Source organism: Euprymna scolopes, chromosome 30, assembly GCF_053919585.1.
Source record: "Euprymna scolopes isolate OS-2025 chromosome 30, ASM5391958v1, whole genome shotgun sequence".
Taxonomy (NCBI): domain Eukaryota; kingdom Metazoa; phylum Mollusca; class Cephalopoda; order Sepiida; family Sepiolidae; genus Euprymna; species Euprymna scolopes.
In genome coordinates this window covers 18,351,494-18,371,295 of record NC_136511.1, presented here as the reverse complement: position 1 = coordinate 18,371,295, position 19,802 = coordinate 18,351,494, and the positions used below count along the sequence as shown (strand labels likewise).

Sequence of the window (19,802 nt, the reverse complement as noted above, 5' to 3'; positions counted from 1 at the left end):
GTTTTGCAGATTTGGATTATCTTGGTGTACACTCAGTGTTATCTTTGCTAAAATTGTTTCTTTTCATGCAGGAAAGACACAAGGAGACGTTCATTGAGAGTTTCTTAAAGGTTTAATTTTTGGATAGAATTGACTCAGGAGAGAGACTATTTAGTTAATTTGTTAACTGAAATGGTGACATGAGGACAGTGGCATTGAGGTAACATTCCTTATAGTATTATTAGTGGTGTGTCTCATGTAATCCTCTCACTCCTCCAATGATCTCCAGCACGTGACGTCATCTCATTTGGTTGTTCTGGGTCGCAGTTGTTTTGTTTCTATGCTCAATGTTAGCAAAACTTTTGAACTTTATTCTCGCTTCTTTTTTTACATGCTTCACATTTGTAAAAGATTGAAAGGGCAAATCGCCCGGCATTAGTCATCAAATACTGTGGAGCAAAGCTCATTTAAGCCAAAAGAAGAAAGAATCGACTTTTTTTACATGTAACAATAATTATTTATAGAAAAATCTCCGATTATTCACATGCCTGCACTTAGACTCTTAATATTCGTGTGTAAACAACATCCTGTTTGGGCGATTTTTTAAAATTTTGTTTTAGTCATCAACCCTAAGTCTGAGGGTCAATTTCTCTGCGATGTGGTGTGCAGTTTAGTCATCAATCCTAAGTTCGTGGGTCAGACTTTCAACAACAAGGAATCTGCGGGTGAGCAGAGTGGAGTCTGTGAGGCACATGATGCTTCGTTCTATATTGAGAATTAGCTGGGGATGACTATAACCGCCTGACCAATAGAAGATAATTAATGATTTTCAGTAATAGATTAACAGTAATATTCTACAATTTTCATTGTTCACCTCTTTTTTCTTCATCTATTTTCTCCTTGCATGAATGTGTTTTCCTTGTTTAATCACTTATCAAAGTTTCATGAGCATGTGTGATCCGTTCAGCCTTTTCTTGATAAATTCAATATATTTTGTGAAAACTAGGCCAATACCATTTTATCTCCGTCATAATTCATTATTTGGCAATTCATAATTCAGTTTATGATTAAAAAAAAGACAGTTAAATCTTCTTAGATATTAATTTATTTTTATTTCGGACTACTAGTCCTCATTTTTATTAGTTGTTTTTTGATTGGTTTGTTTAGTCACAACGTTTCGGCCAACTATTCCTCTGGCCTTCGTCATAATAAATTAATATATAATGCTCATCTCAAAAAATGAATTCCAATTAAGGAATAATATATATATATCTTCTTAGATATTAAGGATTCCCTTAATATCTAAGCCAGCAAGGCAATTGAGAATTGCTCGGTATTATTCACATAATAAAAGCTCTTAGTTCTATTATAACCGTTATTAATGTAAAATTCGACTGCCATACATGCTTCCACATACGTTATTTGTCATACTGCTTCTACAGATGGACTGATTTGAAATTTCTCACCTTAAAAAACGTGACGTCATTTATCATCTCGACCCTGTTTTGTCTATACCGTTTAACCTATTTCCCTTTGCCTCAATTTTCCGTCTCCCAACATAATAAAAAAAAATATATTTTAACGTTGAAGTAGGGATCACTTTTATATATAAATTCAATGTAAAAAGAATACTCACTTTTTTGCCTGAAAGCTTCTTTTTTTTTTTTTTTTGGTAAATTTTTACTTACTTTCCATCTTTAAAATGATGACTTTTAGATGGTTTTTAGGTATGCTGAAAACGAATATCACATTTAAATTTTCCTGCAACCAAGTAGTTTTTCAGATATTTAGCAATGTGATTCCTTTTTCATCAGTAGTGGCCATTTGTCACACCCATACAGACTGATTTGAAATCTCTCAACTTGAAAAATATGAAGTCATTTATCATCTTGACTCATGCCTCTGTTTTGTCGATACCATTTAACCTGATCTTTGCCTTAATTTTACGTCGCTCGTCTTTTATTCAACCCTGGTTTGCAGGTTTGGCTTATCATGACATGCACTCAGTGTGACCCTTGTCAAACGTCGTACTAAAATTAAACTTTTCAGTATTTACCTGCTATTCTTTGTCATCTCATTCAGATATGCACAAATACTCGTTTTCCAACTCAGATCACAGTATCAAAACATTGAATCGAACATCATTAAAACAGGTCAATGATTATACAGGGTGGCACGATAAAATAGTCGCCTAGAAAAGACGACATGATTCCATTTCCATGAAAACCGTTTTTTTTTGTTTGTTTTTTTTGTTTTGTTTTTTTTTGCAGACCATCTACTAGTTGGCCGGTTGTGAACAAATCTCAAGAACAATAGGAGCCTTCTATCGTATCTGTAAGTGACACAATGTTTAACGAGCAAGATTGGAGATGCACCACTGTATAACTCATGCTCTCTACCGATCCAAGTTATGACAACAGGACCATTGCCAGCACCCTCAAAATGCAAATCTGGATGGTTCAATGCTTTAGGGCACAGCTTAAAGCATCGGATGACCCTTTCCAGCTATAGTTATGGCTTTGGTGTGGTTTTAAGTGAGAGCCGCATCATACCACCTCACATCTTCGAAGTCAGCTTGAAAGTCAGCACCAAAGTGTACCTGGATGTGCTGAAGAGTGTGGTGATACTCCTGGTGCGATCAGGTGGCTGTGGGTAGACACTGAATATGGCAGCAAGACTCAGCACTGGCCTACAAGTCCAAAGAGACCAAGGCTTAGCTTCAGAAGGAGTGCTACGACTTTTATACCCTTCTCTTATTGGCCCTCCTCCTCCCCTTACCTGAATCCACTGGACTACTTTGTTTGCTCATACATTGAGAACATCACCAACACGACCTCCCTTAACAGCAAAGGCAGCCTGATCACAATCATCCACAGAGTATTTGCCGAGTTATAGAAAAAAGCATCCTTGCAGTTCCAAAATGTATCGAGGCGGTGAGTGAGGTTGAAGGCGGCTACATTGATTAGATGTCAGCTCTACTACATAATCAAGTTACCTGAATTGATTTTTTCATTAAAAGTTTTTAAATAAAGCTGTATGGTTGTTTTCTTTAGGGCGACAATTTTTATCGTTCCACCGTGTAAGTATCTATGATCCATCATTTTATCCTCATTCAAAGATTTCAACATCAAAAAGCGGGATTGCATCGTCTGCTCCTGAAGATTTAAGCACAAATATGGACATCACATCTCAGCACAAACATCAAATTGAAAATTTTTAAATCGGTAATACAACCTATTCTTCTCTATGGTTCGAAAACATGGATACTTTCCAAAAAGTTAGGAACATACCTGAATGGTGAATCCAGCTAAACAACAAATCTATGAAAAACTTCCATTGGCATCATCTATTGTCACGTGTTCAATTTGCCATTTTTCTAAAACAGTAAATGAAGTTATTTTTTCTCTCCGACCTTCTTCAGGTATAGTTTGTCGAACGTGGGAATGTCCGCAAGGACCTGTGGCAAAGGCGTTAGAGTACTTGGAAAAATCAAATGTAAAAGTGATATTCTCCTCAAGGTTGGAAGTTCAATTCTCAGTGTGGGCGACTGGAAAATATAATTGCGAATGACTTAGGACCTCTATCCAGTCGTGGCTGATGAAATGAGAGCATGCTACTCCCGTGAAGAAAATAAAATTGTTTTTATGTGCAAAATTTGGCAATAAAAAGGCCAAATTGGTGTAATTTGGCAAGAATTTTCAAATTTGGTCATGTTATTTGTTGCAAAAGTTGGTAATGAAAAGGTACAAAAAAAATTTAGCAATAAAATGGCCAAATTCAGTAATTTGGCAAGAATTTTCAAATTTGATAATAAAAAGGCCAAATTAAATCAATTAGCAATAAAAATTTATTTTTATGTGCAAAAAATTGTCAATAAAAAGGCCAAATTAGATCAATTAGCAATAAAAATTTATTTTTATGTGCAAAAATTTGTCAATAAAAAGGCCAAATTAGATCAATTAGCAATAAAAATTTAGTTTTATGTGCAAAAATTTGTCAATAAAAAGGCTAAATTAGACTAATTTTGTCATAAAAAGATCTTTTTTGTGAAAAAAAATTAGCAATACAAACGCCAAATTAGACAAATTCGTTTTTATGCGCATTAGCGATACAAAGGCCCATTGGCCTTAAGAAGCCAAATTTTGCAAGAACATTTTTTTTTTTAATTTTGTGGCAAAACTGAGAATAAAAAGGTCACGCATGTGCAAGAAAAATGTTAAAATCTGTTAATAAAAAGACAAAATTGTACAAATATGCATTCAATTTAGCCTTTTTATAGCCATTTTAAAACTAATATGGCCTTTTTATTGCCAAGTTTAAAAAAAAAATTTATTTATGTAAAATATATTACTGGTGTTTTGGTGCAAAAAGGCCAAATTTGTAATTTGGCAAGATTTTTACTTTTGGCCATAAAATATATCACTAATATTTTACCACAAACAAATTTTTATGGCCAAATTAAATTAATTCAGCCTTTCTATTGCAGCTTTTGCCCAATAATTTGACAATAAAAAATAATTTTTTTTTTTTTTTTAAATTTTGTGTAAACTTTGACAATGAAAAGGCCAAATTGTAGTAATTTGGCAAGAACGTTGGCAACAAAAAAGGCTAAAATAGTAATGTTTGCAATAAAGGGGCCAAATTAGAACCTGCAACGCCCACACAGTTGTTCAATTTAGCCTTTTTATTGCCAATATTTTTGTGGGATTGCCAAAAAATTTGGCAATAAAAGGTTGTTTTTGTGTAAACCTTGGCAATAAAAAGGCCAAAATAGACTAATCTATAAATATAAAAGCAAAAATGTATGTATGTGTGTTCGCTCTTTCTGTGTGTCTACAAAAGGCTTCTTTCAGAGAAGCGGTCGCTCACTTCACAACTTTTTAAAACTTTTTATATCACATATAAATCGTAATATCTCACAGTTAACAACGAAGCTCGCCTGTCTATTTAATTTGCTCAATTTCAGGAAGATAAATATTCAATATTTGTCACTCGCCGCATGTGGGTTAGTCTTTTTCCTATAACATCTTGGGGGAAAAAAAAAAAAAAAAACGTTCAGCAGTAAATGAAATCCCGCAGTCAAACTTGACCTCATTAACTCATTAAAACGAGCACCTGCTAAATCCAAGTAATTAAATAAATTCAAACGTGTTTCTGTAAGAATGTCGCGGTGGGGCAATGATTAACATCGCACATTTTTTTTTCACAACTTTGCCTCAAGGGTTCGGGTTCGATCCTCATACTTACTTTTTTTTTTATCCCCCCCCCACCTCCAAACACCCGGGCAACGCCGGGTACCCCTCACTGGTTAGCAATAAGAAAGAGTTTTTATGTGCAAAAATTGTTACGTGTCAATAATATTAACGTTTATTTTTCATTGCTATGCATCAATATTATTAACATTTTTTAATTGCATTAATAATATTAATGTTTTTTAATTGTTATGCGTCAATAATATTAATGAAGCTTTGACATTCAACAAATAATAATCAAAATATGTGTTTATATTTTTGAAGATCTAATCCAAGTCCAGCAACTCTGCAAGGAAAACACGATGAGATTCATAAGTGAAACACACCCAAAAGTCTCTTGTGTCTCATCATGTGAGATGCTCCTTGTGAGGCTTTTGCAATCGACGAAGCATTTAGATGAGGAGAAGGTACATCTTTATTTCCAAGGTCAGATGCGTGAAGGTCAAGAAATAGAATCTGTCGAAAAGCTGTCTGATGACCAGTTTCTTGTGACGTTTAATGACCCAACGGGTGAGTTCTTCATATCCGAAAATCATCCATTTTTAAACTTTTGTTTCTTTCTCTTTTATTCTCTTTTATATGCGGAAAGATTTCCAATTAAAGTAAAATATTTTGGTGCTTTTTCGTTGCTAGAATGAAATTAAAAACTCAAGTAACACCAATGCTATCGACTTAATTCTCATGTGGCAGTAATCAATATATCCAAAAATTATGAAAACTGATAAGATCTGAAATGGAACACATACATCAAATCTGTTGCCAATATTGCTGGAAAAATGGTTGGATCACTCTACCGCTCCAGTAGGTATCTCACTGCCAATGCATTCCTCTATCTGTATAAGAGCCAAGTACACTCTAAAGAGTCCATTAATAAGGAGAAATCCAGGACAACTTGTTACAATACCACATTTGGGCAGGTGCTGCTTGGCGTGCCCTATCCAGCTTTCAAAGTGCAAAACTGGCCTTGAAACCTGATGCCCTTTTCTCTTCCCTGCAATCTCTTTCCTATAGAAGAGACATTGCGAGCCTTTCTTTGTTTCATGCTCGACTGACCTCCAATCTATGTGCCCCCTCCCCCCACCTTCCGCCTTGCCAAATTTTCACAAAAAACACTTGACTAGCTACAATACTAACTTAAGGATAACAGACTCACAAAAATGCTATTTCAAACTTAAGCGTCATAAACCACCAGAAATGCTATTTTGAACTTGACGATGATATATATAAAATAGTATTTTGAGCTTAAACGTGATGAACCAATTTAAAATGCTTTTTTCAAACTTAAGCATGACACACCATTGAAAATACTATTTAAAACTTTTGCGTGACAGACTAATGGAAATGCTATTGCAACCTAAAGCATGACAGACCACCAAAATAATATTTCAAATTTGTGTGACAGACAAACGAAAAAAAAAAGTACTCTAAATAATTATTTTTTAAATAAATTTCTTTCATAATATTTTGCAAGATTTTCATTTAGAAATTAAAAAGAATTTGGAAATCAAGGAAAACGTCTGGTTTTTGTCCATAAATAAAAAAAATAAAGAAAAATCTGTGACGGAACAAAAAGATCATATTCCTAAAATCACATATTTTTGTATTATTAATCTCTACTATTATTATCACCCTTTGTTTCTTGATTGTTTTTAAAATGGTTATACGAGACAGTCGCTTTACAGTTACTTATGAACTTTAATTTTCTTTAAAAAATAAAACTAGTTGATCAATTTACATGATTTTTGGAAAGTGATATTTTCGTTTTATCACCTAGATGTAAATCATACAGATTTCTCCTTATTTTTCTTTTGTAATATAGGTGCAACTTTTTAAACATTTAATTATATTTTAAAATGAAAAATTTTTTAAAAATAAATTTTTGAAATAAAACTTTTCAAAGAATATTTTTACAAACTTGTTTAATTTTTTAAAGTAAAAATCAAAGTAGAATATTTTCATTTGAAATTTATTTAAATTAAAAATACAATTTAGAAAGCATTAAACAAATTTTTAAAATATTATAAAAATTTATTTAAAATAATTTTTAAAAAAAATACTTATAAAATTTTTAAAATACTCTAAATAATTATTTTTTAAATAAATTTCTTTCATAATATTTTGCAAGATTTTCATTTAGAAATTAAAAAGAATTTTGAAATCAAGGAAAACTTCTGGTTTTTGTGTATAAATAAAAAAAAAAAGAAAGAGAGAAAGAAAAATCTGTGATGGATCAAAAAGACTATATTCCTAAAATTACACAAATTGATCAAGTAGTTTATTTTTATAAAGAAAATAATTTTTAAATCATTTTAAGTGATTAGTAGAAAAGCGTGGCCATTACAAGGCTGATCTCACAAATTTGAATTATTCCTCAGTTATCACCCTTAAAAAGAAAAAAAAATTAAGGAAAACATCTTTTTGAACAATTATTTAAAAAAAATAAGGAATTTTCTTTTTAATTTCAAATTTTATATATCTTTTAAATATTTAAGTTCTTGGCGAGGAGGTGCAAGCGAGTTGGACAAGATTTTTCTTTATTTTTATTTTTAATATGAGTATAATTCTGAACAAAATCTTCTTTTTAATTAAAAAAAATTTAATTAAGAAAAATTTAAATGAACCAAATTTAAATAAAATAATAAAAAATTAATTTAAAAAATTTTAATTTAAAAAATTTTAATTAAAAAAATTAATCAAAAAATTTATTTAAAGAATTAAATTAAATAAAAAATAAAAGAATTAAATTAAATAAAAATAGTGACATATGGCCGAGTGGTCCTAGACGTTGTATCAAAAGTTACAGTTACCCAAAGGTGCTGAGTTCAATCCTGAACGAAGGCAGTAAAAAGTAACATTCAAAACAGAGAATCAGTAACTATGTCCCAGAGCCTAGCTGGAGTCTGAACACTGTACCCCCATAATAATAATAAAGGGTTGGGTTCGAGACTCCTAACAAACGGTTCCCCAGTTCAATACAAAACACCTGATGAAGGCCAGAGGGCAAAACGGCCGAAACGTTGTGACCGATAACAACCAAGATGAGGAAGTCAGTCCGACAATCTCAATCAATGAAAACACCTCATCTCAAAAATACAGACAATTACAATGCCATTCTTGTTATTCTTCTCATCAGAGGACATAAAGAAATCAGCAAATTATATTTGTAGTAATGCTAGAATTTGCTAGTTAAGGCATTAAGTGAACCCGCAATTTATTGTAGTTATAAATAAAAAATTGAAAAAATGTTGGATATGTAAAAAAAACTAATATAAAAACAAACCGCGCATAATATTTCAGCTTCAATGAAACTCCTCTCAAGTTGATCCAAAATGCAAAATAGTTCTTTATTTAAACCACTCAATGTAATTACAGAGTAATATAGTGAATAAATGACAGAAAACTATATTTCAAAATTCATTATGTTGACCATCTTATAATTTATTCCTTTAATTTAGTTGACATTTACAATTAAAGGCTTGAATAAATAAATATTTGAGTTCTTTCTCTTTTAGTTGTCATGCAATTCTGTTTTTAAAACATTCGCCACAGAATTAGAGGTTTCGCCTTACTCCTTTTAAATCGTCTAACTCTGCACGCTTTCTTATTGCAACTTTTGTTTTGAATTTTCTTTCTCTTTTAGTTGTCGTGGAATTATGTTTTCGGACCCATAAAATATTCGCCACAGAATTGGAGGTTTTGCCTTACATGAAGAATCTGCAAAAGGAAACTTATGAGCACTATTTGTTGGAATCGCCGCTGATATTAGACCTAATGAAGAAGTACAAATTGACTGTGGAAAAAATGCTTGATCCAGATGTCAAGCCAATTTGGTCGTCATCTGTTGATCGGGCACTAAAGATAGAATTCAACAGATGCAAAAGCCGGGAAGAAGTTTTCGAAATTATTGAAAATCTACTTGAGAATATTTCTGAGGAAACACTTAGTCTGTCTGCTGACATGTTTGCAAAGGCAAAAGAGTTAACGGAAAGCGACCTGTCAAATGCCATTGTGTCTTTCGATTCGGACAATCAAACATTGCAAATTGCAGCTTTCGGTAAGGATACAATAGCTCAACTGAAGGAATCTCTTTATGCCGAACCCAGCAGTATCGAAAGAAATGTCTTACAGTTGGATTCTTATAAAATATCTTTGCTTTTTGCAAATAAATTCATGCAAAAAATCCAAAATAAATATCCTGGGATCCGATTTGAAAGCAAGAGAAGAAAATTACATTTTCATGGTGAATGTGTGCACTTTCCTGAAATCAAAAAGGAAATCGAGACCTTTTTAGAGGACATTCAGCATTCAGTGTTGGCTTTACCGAAATATTCAGGGATGCTTCTCAGAAAAAGACAAGTGATTATTTATATAAAAGATAAAATGAAAAATAAAAATTGTATTGCATCATGGGAGATCAAAGAAAGAGATACGATTATAGTGTTTGCTATGAAGCAAAGTCAATTACAAATTGCAAATGAAATTTTTCAGTCTATCTTCAAGCCGATAAATCTTACGAATACAAAAGACTTGAAACCGGATGTATCAAAACAATTCTTGACGCGCATCCAGAATGATTTTGTGAATCTGTTTTACTTGAATGAAAATACGCTCACTGGCATCGCAGTTGACAGCGTTGAAAACAAAATCCAATCTGAATTTAAAAGCTTTTTAGAAACCAGTTCTATTCAGAAAAAAAGAATTTGGCTTACAAAGGAGCTGGTGGAGTTTTTAAAGGATCAGAAGATGAAAGAAATCAAAGAGTTTTGCCAAGAATTCAGCAACAAAGATGCCATAAATATTACCTTTGAACCTGACAATCAGATCTGTATTAGAACTGTAGAGAAAAACATGACAGAAGCTGAACAGTTTGTAAACCGGCTCGTGAGACGATTTGAAGAGATGAAATCTACAATGGCGTTATCTGAGTTTGAAAAAGGCAACAGCAAATCTAAAAGTGCCAACCAATTGAAGATGGCATTTCAGATGAAATTCCACAAGCAAACAGTCAATATTTATGAAGATGATATCACGCAGCTTCCCGTCGATGCAATTGTCAATGCAGCCAATCCAGAGATGAAACATGGTGGTGGCTTGGCAAAAGTAATTGTCGACAAAGGTATGTATAACACTTGGTTTGACTTCTGTATGTACTATAGGTCTATCATTTTCACCCTCTCTCACTGTACATTGTTTGGCTTTCTGCTCTTTAATAATATAGGGTGGAATTATAACCCTTTCTCCCTTGCAGGGGTCGCGCGCGCACGGTGGAAAACGACGCACACTAACCCTAAGGACGGTTGGCTATATTTTCGCTCCTTCGAGCCTCGGACCCCGCACAAGCATCCGTCTCTCTTCCTCTCTCTCTGCTGAGTCTTTCCGAATTGGACGTTGGTATCTGGCCGTCTAGTGTTGTAACGCCCAATCGGGAATTCTTGGTAATTTCTGTCGTGATCGTCTCTTCGTCGGTGGCCGTCTCTCTCTCTGTCTGCGACGGCTGGAAAGTCAAGTTTGGTTATGCTGAAATCGAAGGCAGTCTTCACAAGTATAAATGGAAACAATCAACAACGATGAGGATAGTTTAGGCTGTTCATTTAGTGATTCGGTATACATTAAGGCTCGGCTCGTCCCTTATACGTTCGTCAGGCTTGGAATGCCACCCCCACAGTGTATTTAAACAAAAACTCTAAGTGGCGGTCTAGTTAGTTCTCTTCGTCTCAATTAGAAGAGGCTGGCGGCATGCGTGGCTTCCCAACTCCTCTCTTCGACAGACTGTCCGATTCTCTTCTTTTGTCTATCTCCGCAGTCGTTTTATTAAACGTCATCCTCCCCTTCCTTCTGTAGTCGACCCAATCTCTCTATTCGACGGGTAATCATAATTCTTTTTCTCTCTCTCTCTCTCTCTCTCTCCTTCCCAACCGACCCCCTCTCGATTCAATTCCGAGAATTAGTTATCTCTCTAGGCAATTAACCAATTTGTTCCCTTAAAATTAGAATGACTAATTCAATTGTTTTCGGGTTCGGTCTTTCTCTATTATCACCTCCAACTTGTTGATTTAAGTGAATCATGTTATCATTACACTCGGATCGCCGACTTTACTCGTCGACCCTTCCGAGACCTCCTTGTGTTTTCCTCGCCAACCCGACATCTGGCTTATCTTTAGTCTGGCCCTTTTGAACTCCAATAATTTACTTGTCAACCGATGACAATTCGTTGGTTTCTCACGAGATGGGACTGAGACCTCTCGCCCAGCTCCATCCCACTCACCCTCAACCTAGGAAGCAAGGTTATCCGGTGTCGCCCGGCTTCGTTACAGAATAATAAAAGTGTCACCCTAAAGAAAGCAACATTACAGTTGTATTTAAAATCTTTTATTGAAATAATCAATTCAGGTAACTTAATTATGTAGTGCAGCTGACATCTATTCAATGTAGCCGCCTTCAGCCTCAATCACCTCCTCGATACAGGTTGAGAACTGGGAGCATGCCTTTTCTACAAGTGCCGGCAAGAGCTCGGTGGGAGCTTGGGGAATACTTGAAGTAGTCCAGTGGGTTTAGATTGGAAGAGGATGGGGGGGGGGGCAGTGAAAGAAGGGTACAAAGTTGTGGGACTCCTTCTGAAGCCTAGTCTGGGTCTCTTTAGACTTGTGGGGTAGCGCCAGGTCCTGCTGCAACACCCAGGGTCTGCCAACAGCCACCTGATTGTAACAGGGGATCACCACACTCTTCAGCACATCCAGGTACACTTTGGTGTTGATTTTAAAGCCAACTCCGAAGATGTGAGGTGGTATGATGTGGCCCTCACTTGAAACCACACCAAAGACCATAACTGTAGCCGAAAACTTTGTTTTTATAATCCTGGGAATGTCGCTGTTATTTGTGGCAATCCAGTGATGCATGTTGAGAGTGATACTTTGATTTCATATACATTATTATAGAGTTGTGATTTCAAAAGTAAGAAAAAAAAGCATTTGGGTGCCATCAGCTAGAATTGAAACTGAAAACAAAGCCATAGCATTCAAAGCTGGTAATGTTACCACTCTACTTATGTGAAAAAAAAAGAATAAAAATAGAAAAATAAAATAAAATAAAAAATAAATATAAGCATTACCCCCCCCCCGCCTCCAACATACACAAACAATGCCCACCATATCCTTATGTAGCTAGAATGAGTCTGCTAGCATTCAAAGCTGGTAATGTTACCACTCTAACGTGACATGCATATAAACTGATAAAAAACAAATTAAGATGAATGAAATCTATAACGATTTTTTTTTTCAATTTTGACCCATATCTAACCTCTTAAAAACGATTTTATAAGGTTAAAGGTCAATAAAAGGTCAATAAAAAAATCAAATCATTTCCTTAGTGCCACGCTGCAACTTTTGGAGGAGACATATAGCCATGTTGCCCGTGTGTTTGGATGTGTGTATTGAGCAAAAAAAAAAAAGAAAAGTGGAAGTAGGTAGGCAGGCTCGAACATGTACGATGAAGGAGGAAAAGAACGGGAGGAAAAAAAGTGACGCCTTTGCCGTTGTACCCATAGCCAAACTGAAGGCTAGTCAATCGAAAAGGGGATGACTTTCGAAAATATCATCGAAAAAAGCGACCTTTCCTTGTAGGAAAGTGCCCAGTTGAGAGTGAAGAAATAAATGTTTTAAGCCAGTTTTTCGATATTTATCATCCGAAGGGTCAAGCTTCAAAACGATGCTGATCTTGTGAAAATCTGTCGCCTCTGTCTAAAGTTACATTTAAACAGACAGGTGAGATTTATATTATAGACTAGCGGGGGTACCCGGCGTTGCCCGGGTGTTTCGAGGTGTGTGTGTGTGTGCTCTTAAATAAAAAAGAAAACGGGGGTGGGGAGTAAAACGTTTTGGTAAGTTGGTAGGATCATACCCGAAGCCCTGAGGTGAAGTTGGAAAATAAAATGTGAAAAAAACATCAGCCAGAATGAGTTACTGAAAGATGCTTGAATTTATTTAAGTAAGAAGAAAATTGACAGGTGCCCGCACAGAAGTCGTAGAGTTAAGATTTTGTGCAAGCGTTACGATGACGACGTAAGCAATAGCTATTCAGCAGTTGTTTTTAATGAGGTCAATGACCAGGTTTGTTTGTTATAAGCGAAGTAAAAAAAGAAAACATAAAAACGAACGTTAAAACTTAAGCGGGGGGGGGGGGGGTAATCAAAACATCGAAAAAAAACTAACGTAAGGCAAACGAACAATGTTAAATGTAAAAATCTGAAAAACAAAAAAGAAAACAAAAACAAACGTTAAAAAAAACATGTGAAAAATGGCTTAAATAAGCCTGTTTCAATATTAAAATTTTAAAAATCGGTGGGTATCCGGGTATTTTTGGGTGTGTGTCGTCGGATAAGCGAAGTAAAAAAAAACCCAGAAAAATGAACGTTATGTGAAAAATGGCTTAAATAACACTGGTTCAATATTTAAATTTAAAAAATCGAGAAAAAAAAGACATCTCACACCACGATTCGAACCCAAAACATTTAGATAATGACCCAACGTGTTAACCAACTGAGCTAACACAACATACATGAAATTTTGTCAGTTCTTCAACTATTTGAAGTAAATCAGGTTATGACATCATCTGATGCATGCGTAGAACTGGTCGTCGTCACGAGAGGACCGTTTTTGTTAACTCTCCCCCTCCGTCGAAAATTGCTGATTTCGGAGTGAAAAAATTAACGTTTTTGGTCAATTTATCGATATTTTTTGGGCGAAGGATGGGGCTTCAATATGATACCAAGTTTGTGAATTTTTGTTCTGTGTCGAAAGTTTTTAGCGGACACACAAACACACATACATACATACATACATACATACATACATACACACATTTTCGCTTTTATATATATAGATTATCTAATATCTGTATCCATCAACTGGTTTTCCTATTTTATTGAGAATGCCTGTCTTCTGTGGATGCATACCTTGAGCAGCTCACTTCTTTTGTTTAAAATTTTTTTACTAAGATCCATAACGGCCCTTATTTTATATTTCTCCACATTGCACAGGGAGTATTGTTTTGTCAGGCTAAAATTATCATTTAAGTTAGAGACTCTTTTTGTAGATCCTGTCGGAGAGGGATAGTGGGATGTGCTCCAGACTATATGTGACAACAATATTCCTGGCATGGTGGCCTTGTAGAGGTATAGAATTTGTTTGTTGTTGTAAATGGAACAAATACATAGCGTATGAAAATCTACCCAGTGTAGCCCGGGAATGTATACTTTCATTATTGTCCCCCTCCTTTTTGAATTATACAACTTTCTTTTTGCTATGATGTTGTATATGATGTCATCTGCTATCTATGATGTAATATATGAAGTGTGTTCAATAAGTTTCCAGACTGTTTTTTGTACAGGCATTTAAAATTATCGTAGACTGTTCAAAATTAAGTATGTTATTGCAATACACTTTATGAGATGACTGACCAATTTTTATGACTTCAGGTTCAAATGAACAGTTACAGCAGGAATAGGAATACACCCTACTAAAGTCTGATTGTCACAGCTGGTGGATTTCAAAAATGCAATCTGGACATGACGACTGTTTAAAAGAATGATATGCAATAAAATTCTGTTTTAAACTTGGAAAAGTGGCACAAAAACGTATGGAATACTTTAGACTGCTTTTGCATGAAACAAGCATCAATTTTTGAGTGGCATAAGAGATTCAAGAAAGGTAAAGAGTCTGTGACGAATGATGAGAGGTGTGGAAGGAGTAAGGAAGTCAGAACATATTTACATGTCTTCAGATATACTTCAGTTGGAGATATTCCGGCAGGTGGCGTGTTGCATGTCTTACTGGAGGCAACATAGGCGTCTTGCCTATTTGGTGGTCGCTGCAGACTCTCTCGGTATTGGTAATTGATACCTTTATATATCTCACTCACCCACCTATGTTAATTAGTGGACGTCTCCACAACACTATCAATAAAAGCGCCATACAAAAGTCTAGAAACTTATTTAAGGCACCTTGTATGACATCATCTGCTATGATGTCAATTATATCACATACATTGTGAACAAATAAACAAATACACAAACAAACAAGCAAACAAACACCAACAGACAAGCAAACAAACACACAAACAAACAACCAACACAAAAGCAAACAAATAAACAAAATCACAAACAAACACACAATCACAAAAACAAACACAAAAAACAAACATGCAAACAAACAAGAAAACAAACACAAACAAGCAAACATGCAAACAAACATACAAACAAGCAAACAAACACACAGACACAAACAAACAAATAAACAAACACGCAAACAAAGACACAAACACAAGCAAGCAATCAAGCAAACAAACACACAAACAAAAACACAAACAAACAAGCAAACAAACACAAATAAACAAACACACAAACAAACAAACAAGCAAACAAACACAAATAAACAAACACACAAACAAATAAACAAACACACAAACAAAAACACAAGCAAACAAACACACAAACAAACACACAAACAAATAGGAATACGACTTCATTATAATACATGTATGATATTTTTTAAAAATTTATTTAACAGGAGGTTCCGTGATACAGACAGAAAGTGACAACGCCTTATCAAATTTGAATGCAAAGTCTGTTAATGTTGGTGACGCTATTATCACAACGAGCGGTAATCTCCCTTGTAAGAAGATCATTCATGCAGTTGGGCCGAAGTGGACTGACGGAAAGTCGAATGAGAAAAACCTTCTGGTAAAAGCTGTGAAGACATCTCTGGAAATTGCTGACAGACATAATCTGGCATCTATTGGCTTTCCAGCAATAAGCGCAGGTATTTTACGTGCAGATATTTGTATTTCATTTTGTTTTCCTTCCATAAGCAACAAAACATCACGAATAAATATTGGAAAATATAAAGAACTTGAAGCATAAAAACTTTTTCTTAAATTATTGGATTCGGCATTAAATAATCTAAAAAGGATTGATATGCCGTAAAACAAAACGAGCAAACCATCAACCTAGCGTGTAGTTTATAGCATTCAACTTATATGGCATTAAAGTTTTTCTAATATTTCGTGGGTATAACCTCCTTTTTAAAGTAAGGTCATATATTGAATTCATATGTATGTCATTTGTTGGCTGAATGTAGATGTGCGCCTCCCTCTTGAAAATCGCTGCCCCAGTGCTGCCTGCTGGGGTTTCTTTATGTCTTGGCATCTTCCAGTTCTAGCCATGTCATCATTTCTCATTGCATCAGCTTACAAGTATTAGATAATATTTCGAGGGTAAAACCTCTTTTTTAAAGTAAGATCATATATTTAATTCATATGTATGTCATTTGTTGGCTGAATGTAGATAATCTATTGCTGTGTGATGTCATGTGCGCCTCCCTCTTGAAATCTGCGGGGTGGGGGTGGGGGTCCCTAACGGGAAAAAACATGCAAGAAACATTTACCTTGGTTGTGGTTATGGAAAAGCCCATTTAAATGTTGCCATCTTGAAGTCTTGATTTTGCACACACAGTATATTAATGCTCAATTATGAAATGTGATAATTTTGTAGCTTAATCCTTAAGTCAACCGTTTTTGGCTTAAAACCTATTGGTATATAAAAATTTACTGAATTACACGAAGTCAGTATATTACATATAAGTCTATATATATATATATATATATATATATATATATATATATATATATAATTATATTAAAAAATATATATATATATATATATATATATATATATATATATATTCTCTCACACTTTCTGAATATAGATATATATATATGTGTGTATATAATTACATTAAAATATAATATAGATTATAATATTATATATATATATATATATGTATATATATATTATATTCTCTCACACTTTCTGAATATATATATATATATATATATATATATATCAAAGAAGAGACGTGCTACATTTAACACTTTAAAGCCAAATAAGAACGCAAATTTTTTTTTTTAACCTTTATAAAATAAACAAATATTCATTTTTAAAGAGAGAGAGAGATTTGTTTCGGAGATATACACTCCTTTTTCAATCTCTCTCTCTCTCTCTCTCCCTCTCTCCCTCTCTCTCTCTCTCTATATATATATATATATATATATATATATATATATATATATATTTTCCTCTTATTCTTTGTCATGATGTTGAATGGAAGAATTTTAAGTGGTCCACCTGATGTTAGCTGATAATTACGCGTGGTCTGGGAAAATTATCTATTAAAGGCGTTGAGTGAAATTTGAAAATCAAATAATAAAAGGAGTAATAAAATTTATTTCCCAGACTTTCAAATTACGCGCAACCACGCATAATTACAGAAAAACCACAGCTAACATTAGGTGGACTTAACTTCCATTCAACATCATGACGAAGAATAAGAAGAAAAAAACAAGTATATATATATATATATATATATATATATATATATATATATATATATAGCCAGTAGAGTTTAGTTTCCTAGAAATACATCCAATGAAACAACATGTGTCTACCAAAAGAGTGCTCAATGAGTGAACAGAGCAGGTATATTAAATTTATTTATACAAACATTAATGGCTACATATGTACAGAGTTTCGACGGTAATTCTTGGCCTGAAGACGTAATCCCCCCAACGCGGGTGATTACAGAAACATGTATGCACATATGTAGCCATTAATGTTTGTATAAATAAATTCAATATATATATATATATATGTATATATACAGATTGAAAAAGGAGTGTATATCTCCAAAATATATCTCTCTCTTTATAAATAAACATTCGCTTTATTTTATAAAGGTTAAAAAAAAATTTGCGTTGTTATTTGGCTTTAAAGTGTTAAATGTAACACGTCTCTTATTTGATTTTCAAATTTCACTCAACGCCTTTAATGGATAAACCTACCCAGACTTATATCTATATATATATATATATATATATATATATATATATATATATAGATATATATATTATAATATTATTATTATTTACTATAATAATTATTAAATACCTACAGACACTAGGGTTTCATCCTTTCGGGAATCATCAGTGCAGGCTGTCACGATTAACGCCAGTCATGAGATTTGAATCTCGGGAACAGAGGTCATGTCTGGCTTCATTAGCAAGGACCAAAACCATTCGGCTACTGTTAACCGCAAGAGATACAGTTGAAATTTAAACATTTATTCTTATTAAATGTAGGTGTGTTTGTGTATGCGATGGACTTTCCCTGTCGTTTTCAACACATGAGCTTATCCACAACAGCTTTTTTTGTTTTTTTTCTACACAGTGGTCACCACTTATCAAGGCCCGGAAGCCACTCAGGGATAAGGGTTATTGCAAGTACATTACGTTAGTGTGGAGATTTGATAAAGTGTTTACTTAAGGGGGCGGTTCATTAGGAATTTGTTAACGTTGGACTTGAATACATCCAAGTTGTAGTCAGGTGGGAAGCAGGCAGACGGAACAGAGTTCCACAGGCGTGCAGTTCTAAGAAAGAAGCTTTGTTCATGGAATCCACAAGCTAAGTTGTTCAGAAATCTACACACATGATTTGTTTTTAGAGCATTATGCAGAACCTACCACTCATTTGGATACAACTGTTAATCTTCGTCATAGCAATGGCTGTCACAAGACTTAAGATTTTATATCAGAATTTTTGTTTTAGATACATGTGTTGACGTTAGTATATAATGTTGTGAGCGTGTCTGTAGGTTAATGTGTCACAACAAAATAGATCGTTCGAATAGTGCAGAGTATGATACTATCGTTTCCCAGGGAGAGTCACTTGGTTGAGAAACGTCCTGGGAATGCAACCAGCCCCCCGGTTGTTAGACACGATATCCAATGATAGGCACATGGAAACGTCAACAAAAACGGGCCGATATGTCGTCGGCTATAACCAGCTGGAATGGATCGCTTCTTGTGTCTTCATTGCAGTGTTACAGGCAGCATTTCCATCGTCAGCATTAAATTGTCGGCATTACTGACTGGGACCTCATGGTGAAATCGAACGCTTGTACAAAAATAGCCAACAAATGAATTTTTATAAAAAATATAATTTATTTAAGATTAATGGCATGCTGAAATCGAACGCTTGTACAAAAATAGCGAACAAATGCATTTTTATAAAAAATATATAATTTTGTTAATGTTTAGAAAACATATAAAGTTGACCTACTGCATGCACACCCAACTACTATATGCCGCGCGTATGGGGTGCAAGCTTCAACTGATTAAAAAAATAATAGAATTATATTTCAATTCTCTCTTTCTTTTAATGAAGAAAGAGAACAGGAGTGAAGGAGACAGAGAGAGAGAGAGAGAAAGAGAGAGAGACATAAAAAGAGAGGAAGATATATTCATGCAAGTTCTCCGGGTTTGACCTTTTGTTTTCTAGGATCTCAAATCGTTTTGACTTTGTTGAATATTAATGAACGACTGTTATTCAAACCCAGTCAACATGCTCTAACCTTCCCGAACCCAAAAAGCACCTGCTTAACACATCTGCACCTCACAAGTACGGACAAGTTAGGCACAAGCTTCATTAATGTAGAATCCCCCCCCCAGCTCCCCAAAAAGAGG

At 34.3% G+C, this 19,802-nt stretch overlaps 1 protein-coding gene across 2 annotated transcripts in view; it reads left to right on the top strand.

Annotated features, from left to right (window-relative positions):
• The window catches only part of LOC145254686 (uncharacterized), a 143,979-nt gene that overhangs the window by 37,295 nt on the left and 86,882 nt on the right, over window positions 1-19,802 (top strand). For both annotated transcript variants that reach the window (XM_080113338.1, XM_080113339.1), the window contains exons 7-9: window positions 5,496-5,741; window positions 8,872-10,347; window positions 15,794-16,045. In XM_080113338.1, the coding sequence (XP_079969464.1) occupies window positions 5,496-5,741; window positions 8,872-10,347; window positions 15,794-16,045 (1,974 nt within the window). The remainder of the gene's footprint in view (window positions 1-5,495; window positions 5,742-8,871; window positions 10,348-15,793; window positions 16,046-19,802) is intronic.